At 43.6% G+C, this 9,967-nt stretch overlaps 1 protein-coding gene across 1 annotated transcript; it reads left to right on the forward strand.

The window, feature by feature from the left end:
* The first annotated feature begins 1,098 nt into the window (after positions 1–1,098).
* On the forward strand, positions 1,099–2,016 carry LOC143305678 (uncharacterized). The gene is made up of 2 exons (XM_076690176.1): positions 1,099–1,573; positions 1,643–2,016. The coding sequence occupies exons 1-2, from the start codon at positions 1,099–1,101 to the stop codon at positions 2,014–2,016; spliced, it is 849 nt and encodes a 282-aa protein (XP_076546291.1).
* Positions 2,017–9,967: the final 7,951 nt, after the last annotated feature.

The following is a 9,967-nucleotide window of genomic DNA, read 5'->3' on the forward strand; positions in this document are numbered from 1 at the left end:
ACGCGGCAACGGGCGAAGGGACGAAGTCGCGGAAAGGGAAAACAAAGAAGCGTGCCCGCCCAGAGGCCATCGCCCTCAAACCCGCGCAAGGCAAAAGCTACGCGGAAATCTTGGGAGTCATCCGAAGCCAGGTTGACCCCGAGAAGTACTGAGTGAACATCGGTGCAATTCGGCGGACGAGGAACGGGGAGCTGAAGAAAACTATAGCGGAGAACAGAGACGGCCTCACCAGTGCCTTGCAGAAGGCGATAGGAGATGCTGGCAGTGTGCGAGTCCTGATACCTAGAGCTGTTCTGGAAGTCAGGGATATGGATTGCTGCACCACTGAAGAAGAGGTAGTCGTAGCTGTGAAAGGCAAGCTACCGGGCTATGACGGGCCTCTCGTTTTAAGGTTAACCAGACCTAATAAGGCGGAACAACGGATGACGATCCTCACTGTTAGCGAAGATGCCGCCAACAAGCTGCTGGAGCAGTCTCACCTTAGAGTTGGATGGGTGAACTGCAGGATCAGGCGCCGAAAGCAAATAACGCGATGCTTCCGGTGCCTGGGATATAGCCATGAAGGACGCGGGTGCAAGGGGCCCCATCGAAGTACCATGTGCTTTAAGTGCGGCAACTTGGAACATAAGGCGGCTGATTGCACGGCAAGCCCTAAGTGCTTCCTTTGTGCTGATGTTAACACCGACCCAGATACGAGAAAGCACTTGGCGGGATCTGGCGAATGCAGGGTGTTCCGGGAAGCCCTAGCAAAGTCTGGAACGTCATAATCGTGCAAGTACTACAGGCAAACATGAATCGGAGCAGGACAGCTCACGACCTCCTCACACAGCTCTGTCTCGAAAAGGATGCTGATATAGTGCTCATCAGCGAACAATATCAGGACAGAGACGGGACCGGCTGGCAATCGGACGAGCTCGGGACAGCCGCGATCTGGATTCCAGACCCACGCCGATTCACGGTGGAGCGTCGGGGGACGGGTCGCGGGTTCGTGTGGGTAGGCAGTGGCGACGTCACGTATGTCAGCTGCTATTTCACCCCAATGAAAGAATAGGCGACTTCCAAGAGAAGCTGGACGGGTTAGAGGACGCGGTCCGAGACATGAGTTGTGAGGTTATCGTTGCTGGTGACTTCAACACGAAGGCCGTGGAATGGGGAATGGAGCCGGACTCCAGGGGTCGAAGGGTCATGGAGATGGCCTCCAGACTGGGCCTGGTAGTGCTGAACTCCGGTCAAACCTCGACCTTCCGGAGACCAGGATATCGGCAGACCATTGTCGACATTTCCTTCTCCACCGAGGCATTGGAGGCGCGTGTGCACGATTGGCGCGTGATCGAGGATTATACCAGTAGTGATCACCAGTATATCACCTACTCGGTCCGACATCGCGCGCCGCGTCGCGTATACGCTGCACAACCGCGTTACCAGTGGAGAGCGGACCGAGCTGACCACGAAGCTCTCTTTCACGCGTTAGAGCTTGGGAAACCCTCCCTGGAGAGTATCCCCCGTGGTACTGACCCAAGGAAGAAGGCTGAGCGGTTAGCCAGTCAGACAATGGCTCATATCCAACGGGCTTGTGAGCTCTCAGTGCCGAGGGTGCGGATAGGTCACCGGTGACCAGTATACTGGTGGACTGCCGAAATAGCGGCGCTCAGGGGCAGGTGCTTGAGGCTCCGACGGGTAGCCCAACGGGCCAGACGAAGGGAGGATGTGGCACCCCAATCGACTGCCGATTACAAGGCGGCCAGACGGGAGTTACGCCACGCAATTAGAGTGAGCCAGCGTCGGTGCTGGCAACAACTAGGGGATGACCTTAACCGGGACCCTTGGGGCCTAGGATATAGGGTTGTCAAGAAAAAGCTCGGGGCCCAAGTAGCTGTGGGTCCAATGGACTCCTGCACAATGAGGCACATTGTGGACACCCTGTTCCCCGATCACCCTAAAAGATCGGAACGTCAGCATCCGACGTGGGAGCCAAATGCGCCCCCTTCACTCGCGAAGAGCTCGTCGCCGCCGTAAGTTCGCTCCGGAACAAAAAAGCATCAGGACCTGATGGGCTCTCTCCGGAGCTGATAAAGCTGGTGGCTAGCAGTCATCCCGAGCTCTTGCTGAACATGTATAACGCCTGCCTGAAGGCCGGAGTTTTCTACTCCCGCTGGAAGTGCGCGCGGTTGGTGCTGATCAGCAAGGGTAAGGGGCCACCAGATTCTCCTTCATCCTTCCGGCCGCTATGCATGCTTAATACGGCAGGGAAGGTGCTGGAAAAGCTATTGAAGACACGGCTTCAAGCAGCAGTGGAGGCGGCTGGTGGCCTTGCTCCGCGCCAGTATGGCTTCCGCAGGGGACGGTCAACCATCGACGCGGTCCAGGAGATGGTAACAGCCGCACGCGCTACCGAACGGGGGAACCATTACTCGCGTCCAATGTGCCTGCTAGTAACATTGGACGTGAGGAATGCATTCAACTCTGTTGGGTGGCAAAAGATCTTGATGGCACTGGAGCGGGAATTCCGTGTTCCAGAATATTTGTTACGTATTCTGGACGACTACCTGAGGTCCCGCTTCATAACGTACCACACTTTGGACGGCCCAGCGAGGAAAGAGCTGACCGCAGGGGCGGCACAGGGTTCCATATTGGGCCCGGATTTGTGGAATATTTTCTACAACGGGATCTTGTGTATACACATGCCCGCAGGTGCATATCTCGTTGGATATGCGGACGATGTTGGAGTCATACTGGTCGAGCGGGGGCTGGAAGCCTTTCAGATGCGCTTCAACCAAGTCATGCGACGGGTCAGAGCTTGGATGGAGGAACATGGACTCGTTGGCAACAGCGGAGACGGAGTTAGTGCTGCTAACAAAGAAGTGCATACCAGCCTCACTACCTATGATGGTTGGGGACGTGACGCTCGAAACCAAGAGGGCCGTAAGGTACCTGGGGGTGACTCTAGATTCCAAGCTCACCTATTGGGATCATTTCCGGAAGGCCTGCGACAAGGCGGTGAAGGTGACAATTGCGATCAGCACCTTAATGAAAAACATTGGGGGCCCGCGACCCTGTAAGCGCCGGCTACTTCTCCGCACTGCTGAGGCCATAATGCTCTACGGAGCCGAGATTTAGGCGGACGCACTGCGGGTGGATAAGTACAGGAAGCACATGGAGTCCGTGCACCGGAGAGGTGTTCTGCGTGTGGCCTGCGCTTATCGGACCGTCTCTGAGCCTGCGGTCATGGTCGTGGCCGGGGTGATGCCCATCGACCTGCAGGCCAGGAGAGAAAGGTGGCCTACGAGCAACGAGCCGCACTAGGAAGGGACGAGGCCAAGGCAGCGGCAAGACGCGACGCCATGAAGACCTGGCAGAATCGGTGGATGCTGGAGACCCGCGGCCGGTGGACAGCTCGCCTCAAACCGGATGTGAGTAGTTGGCTAGCCGCGAACACGGGGAGAACAACTACATCCTGACGCAGTTCCTGACCGAGCATGGACTGTTCCGCCACTACCTCTATACAAGGAAAAAGGAGGAGGACCCAGGCTGCGCCCACTGCGAAGCAGAAAGAGATGACGCCCTCCACACATTCTTCCAGTGCAAGGAGTGGAGTGTGGAGAGGACTAATTTAAAGAGGGATGTGGGGAGGATAACGCCGGACAACATCACTCGGCGGATGCTCTCCGACGTCCGAGTATGGGGGAGGATAGCAACCTACGTGGAGGCAGTCCTCCGAGGAAAAAAGCGCAATGTACATTTCAATGTACATTTAATAACAATATCATTAGTACTATACCTACATTAGATATGCAATGTACAATTAATAACAATATCATTATTACCATATCTACATTCGATATAATGTCATAGTGATACATTCCAACAGATCAATGTACCTACATTTAGTACCAATGTCATTATTACCATATCTACACTAGATTTAATGTAATATACTGATTACTACCCACAGATCAATGTACATTTAATAACAATATCATCAGTACTATATCTACACTTGATATCATGTAATATACTGATTCCTTCACACAGATCAATGTACATTTAATAACAATATCATTAGTACTATGTTTACATTCGATTTAATGTAATATACTGATTCCATCCCACAGATCAATGTACATTTAATAACAATATCATTAGCACTATATCTACATTCGATATAACATACTGATTCATTCCCACACATCAATGTACATTTAACATCAATATCACTCGCGCTATATCTACATTCGATATAATGTAATATATTGATTCCTTCCCACAGATCAATGTATGTTTAATAACAATATCATTATTACTAAATTTACATTGGACATAATGTCATATACATATAGTAGTAATAATATTGTTATAAAACGTACCTTGATCTGTGGGTGGGAATCAGTATATTAGATTATGTGTAATGTGGATATAGTAATAACGATACTGCTATTATATGTACATTGATGTGTTGGAAGGAATCAGTATATTACATTATGTCCAACGTACATGTAGTGATAATGAGATTGTTATTAAATGTACATTGATCGGTGGGAGGGAATCAGTATATTGCATCATATCCAACGTAGATATAGTAATAATGACATTGTTATTAAATGTCCATTGATCGGTGGGAATGAATCAGTATATTACATTATATCGAATGTAGATATAGTAGTAATGATATTGTTGTTAAATGTACACTGATCTGTGGGAAGGAATCAGTATTATATATTATATGTAATGTGGATATAGTACTAATGATGTTCTAATCAAATGTACATTGATCTGTGGGAATGAATGAGTATATTACATTCTATCGAATGTAGATATAGTACCAATGATATTGTTATTAAATGTCCATTGATCGGTGGGAATGAATCAGTATATTACATTATATCTAATGTAGATATGGTAATACTGATTTGGTTGTTAAATGTACATTACAGATGAGGCCCCTTTCCTTGAGTTAAATCTGCAAATATCTCGAAAACGATGCGAGCTGTGGCAAAATGTTAAGAGACCTTTTTTGTAGGAAATTAAGTTTCCTACTATTCATGTTCTATGATATTTTTTGATCAGATGCGTAGTTTTCGAGATATATCGAGATACTTAAAAGTTCCGAAGCCGCACCAACATAATAAAGATACAGAAACACCGTGGCCCCTTTCTTTGAAATAACTCTGCACTATTCCGAGCTGCAAATGCCACTTCCAGCTTAGCTAGATCTGATCAAAAATCTGATCAAAAAATATCATAGAACATAAATAGTAGGAAACGAAATTTCCTACAAAAGAGGTCTCTTAACAGTTTGCCATAGCTCGCATCCTTTCCGAGATATTTGCAGATTTAGCTCGAGGAAAGGGGCTTCACGGACATATTCCGAGATACTTCCTCTTCTTGTTGTTCATCTTCTGCACAGCTAAGCTGGAAGTTGCATTTGCAGCTCGGGATAGTGCAGAGTTATCTCAAAGAAAGGGGCCACGGTGGTTCTGTATCTTTATTATGTTGGTGCGGCTTCGTAACTTTTAAATATCTCGATATATCTCGAAAACTACGCATCCGATCAAAAAATATCATAGAACATAAATAGTTGTAAACTTAATTGCCTACAAAACAGGCCTGTTATCACTTTGCCATAGCTCGCATCGTTTCCGAGATATTTGCAGATTTATCTCAAGGAAAGGGGCCTCAGGGACATATTACGAGATATTCCTTCTTCTTGTTGTTCTTCTTCTGCACAGCTAAGCTGGAAGTTGCATTTGCAGCTCGGAAGAGTGCAGAGTTATCTCAAGGTAAGGGGCCACGGCGTTTCCGTATCTTTATTATGTTCATGCGTCTTCCGAACTTTTAAATATCTCGATGTATCTCGAAAACTACGCATCTGATCAAAAAATTTCATACAACATAAATAGTAGGACACTTAATTTCCCACAAAAAAGGTCTCTTAAGATTTTGCCATAGCTGGCATCGTTTCCGAGATATTTGCAGATTTAGCTCATGAAAAGGGGCCTCACGGACATATTCCGAGATATTTCTTCTTCTCCGTTGTTCTCCTTCTGCACAACTAAGCTGGAAGTTGCATTTGCAGCTCGGGATAGTGCAGAGTTATCTCAAAGAAAGGGGCCACGGTGGTTCTGTATCTTTATTATGTTGGTGCGGCTTCGTAACTTTTAAATATCTCGATATATCTCGAAAAGTACGCATCTGATTAAAAAATATCATACAACGTAAATAGTCGGAAACTTAATTGCCTACAAAAAAGGTCTCTCAACATTTTGCCATAGCTCGCATCGTTACCGAGATATTTGCAGATTTAGCTCAAGGAAAGGGGCCTCACGGACATATTCCGAGATATTTCCTCTTCTTGTTGTTCTTCTTCTGCACAGCTAAGCTGGAAGTGGCATTTGCAGCTCGGAATAGTGCAGTGTTATCTCAAGGAAAGAGGCCACGGCGTTTCCGTATCTTTATTATGTTCGTGCGTCTTCGGAACTTTTAATATCTCTATATATCTCGAAAACTACGCATCTGATCAAAAAATTTCATAGAACATAAATAGTAGGACACTTAATTTCCCACAAGAAAGGTCTCTCACCATTTTGCCATAGCTCGCATCGTATTGTCCCTCTCATGACGACATGACAGTGTGGTGTTCCTGTAAGAGTTTTAATTTATGCCATTAAGATGTGCTATTTCTGCTATTTTATTATTATATGGTGTTGCAATTATGTTATTATTATTATTACCTTACCTTGGTTCTTTTCGTCCCTTTTCCTTTTCATTTTCTTCTTCTTTTCTTTTCTTTCCTCACAGTTGTAATTGAACCTTCTTAATTGGTTAACTTGTTCCTTTTAACGAGTCCTTTTATGTTGGTTTTGTATTCCTGCTGACACTTTCCTGCTTTGACACATTAGGGTTAGGGTTATATCTCTGTAATAATCTTGTCACCCGTTATCTCTGAATTGGCTCTCTTATGGCTTAATTTACTTACCTACTTTTATACTTACTAGTACTTTGCTATTTCTCTCTTCTTTGATTTATTGTCCTCCTCCGACTCTCCTTCTACTTCCTGCTGGTGAAACTCTTGTGATTCTTGCAATACTTCACATCTGTTCTACGGTCTTCAATATGTATGTTTTCAATATTGTTTTTGATAAGAATACAATATTTATTATTGATAAGAATACAGTGCTTAATAATATAAACTGCGTCTCGCTATGTTTCGCTACGCACGCTTCCACTGCGACGACACCATACACAAAATAACGTACCATACAACCGCTCTCTTAATGAGGACAGCACTTCTCGAATCTATGAGAATGTAATATATAGAAATGTACCACACTCTCAACAGTTTTGCTTTGTTCTAATATCCATACTAATATTATAAATGCGAAAGTAACTCTGTCTATCTGTCTGTCTGTCTGTCTGTCTGTCTGTCTGTCTGTTTGTTACCTTTTCACGCCTTAACCGCTGAACAGATTTCGATAAAACTTGGCAAGGAGATAGATTGCATCCTTAGGAAGGTCATAGGCTACCTATTGTTTTCCAAAAAATAAAAAGAACAGATTTCCGTGAGCTTCAAATATGTTATAGATCAGGTTTCGGAATTAACTGCTCTTCTCGGCCGATTGTCAGATGTCACGCCTCCTTTCCCGCGCCGCACGTCTTGGCCCCCGCGGCGACCGTAGTGCTTGGATAACCTCAAGCGCGTATCATATGAATCGCGCATGGCGCATTAGGGCGACAACCGTAATAATAGATTTCCAAATCACCCATGACGTACTGTTATCGATGCGTTATTTTTTGTCACGCGCGATTCTAATGATACGCGCTTGAGGTAATGCAGTTATATCAATTAAGATATTGCACATATATTAAAATAAAATAAAAAATTCAACGCGAACGAAGTCGCGGGTATCTTCTAGTATACTATACTATCTCACTGTAGGAATCACTCAATTTACAATAATGCTTTGAAATAAGCAAGTGGTCTCTGCTTCGAAATAAGCAACTCGCTATCCCCTCTTCTTTGTTTGAAGTCGCCCGCAAAGTGAGAGGTACGAGAAATGAGTAAGAGGTCTATGAAAGCGCGAAACCGATGTTTAGGGTAATAAATTTCACGCTCGACTGAGCATTGACATCGGTTAGTAGAAGAAGGATGGAATATATATAATGCTTTCTCAGTCGGGTATATTTGCTTCGAAATAAAGCATAGTGCGAGAATGAGAGGGCATGCTATATTCTATCCTTGTTGAAAAAATAACATCGCTGCTCGGCCGATCACTTTATGATTTGCCGCTACCTCGGATCTCTCACTCGTTTCTCGCGTTCTCTATCGTCCCGTTTCGAGAACAAAGTCAAGCCGAATAGCAACCTGCTTCGAAATAAGCAACTGTTCGGTCCCGAGTCACTTGCTTATTTCGAAGCATTACTATACTCAATTTGGTGGCGTTAACTTATGTTCAGCTATTTATGCACTGCCACATTATCGGTAATTAACTTTCCTATGGATATAATATTTATTTATAATCATACGTTATTTCAGTGGGCCGAATAATTTTGTATTTACATCTTGCTGTTTTGCTTTCCTCACTGCATCTTATTTCATTCATTTTATTTTATTTATTTGCTCATTATGCTGGGTTCACCTTTTTCTCGGTTACTATCGTTTTCCCTTTATTCCGATTTATAAATTGAATTGATCGATTGATTCAACCTTCTTGATTGGCTCGGCATTATTCATGTATTTATTGTGGTTCGATCGATTTTCGACCTTGTTCATCTATTTCATTTATTTCTCATTATTTGTTTTACGTTGTTTGCTAGCTGTATCGATATAATTTGTCGGTGTTGTCTGTAAGCGGTACGGCAGTATAATGTATGATTTTGCGATTTACTTTGGTGACCGCGTTTGTCGCATTATTTTACTACGTCATGCATTATGTCGGGCTCACATTTCATATTTCCTTTCTATTAGTTGCCTTCTTGCCTTGATTCTATTTTGGTTTGATTTATTTCATTTCATTTTATTAATTAATATTATTTGACTGTGTGTTGTTTGATGTTTGATTGGTTCCACGGGCTTTTCCTGACTATATGCGTTTGATATTGATTTTGCTTTGGTTAAGGGTCTTATTTTATTTATTTATTCGGCCTCTCATTCCTTGGCGATTGTTTTCCTTTATCTTCGTTGTTTTTGTATAATTTGTTTCTCTGCGACGTGATAATGCAGTAACGCAGTGCGTCCTGCAATCTGCGCAATTTGCGGGGCTTATTCGGGTTGATTTTATTTTCCTAATTATTTTATTGACTTACATTTTGTCAGGCTACTTTATACGTTTTAATTTATAATCATATTTTATTTTATTTATTTTATTACAAACTTATATGATGTTTTATATATGTAATATATTTATAATCATAGTATTGACTTATTTCTTTATATATTAATTAATTAATTCCTGATGTTGGCCCGTCTGGAAGTTTATCTGTGATCGCTTTGATTTTAGCAGAATTATCTTTTCGTTTAAGTATTGTATGCCAGACTTATCCTTGATGGTATGTCTGATGGTAAGTATGGTTTCCTAGCATTGCGCGGCAGCACGATGAACAGTTCTGCAGTCGGTAACTGTGTAACGGGTAATTGGCGCGTGGTAGGTAACTACTGCGCGGCAGATAATTTATCTGTGGATAGCCGTTTCGGAGTGAGCGGCCGAGTATTATTGTTTGGTAAATGGAATATTTGTTGTTGGTAATATCTTTGGTGCTGCGGTTGGTTACCAACTAGGCGTAGCTTGCGGCTTATGGTTATCTTTTGTAGGTACATTATTTTTTGGTTTTGGTCATTTTGATTTGTTGAAACTGTTTTGTTTATGCATTTTCACTTATGAGCACTTATATATTCTGTATAATTAATTAATTTGATGGTTTGATGGTTAATTTGACGGTTGATAACCATTATGGAGTGAACTAGGGAATTTTA

This window comes from Osmia lignaria, chromosome 9 (genome assembly GCF_051020975.1).
Source record: "Osmia lignaria lignaria isolate PbOS001 chromosome 9, iyOsmLign1, whole genome shotgun sequence".
NCBI lineage: Eukaryota > Metazoa > Arthropoda > Insecta > Hymenoptera > Megachilidae > Osmia > Osmia lignaria.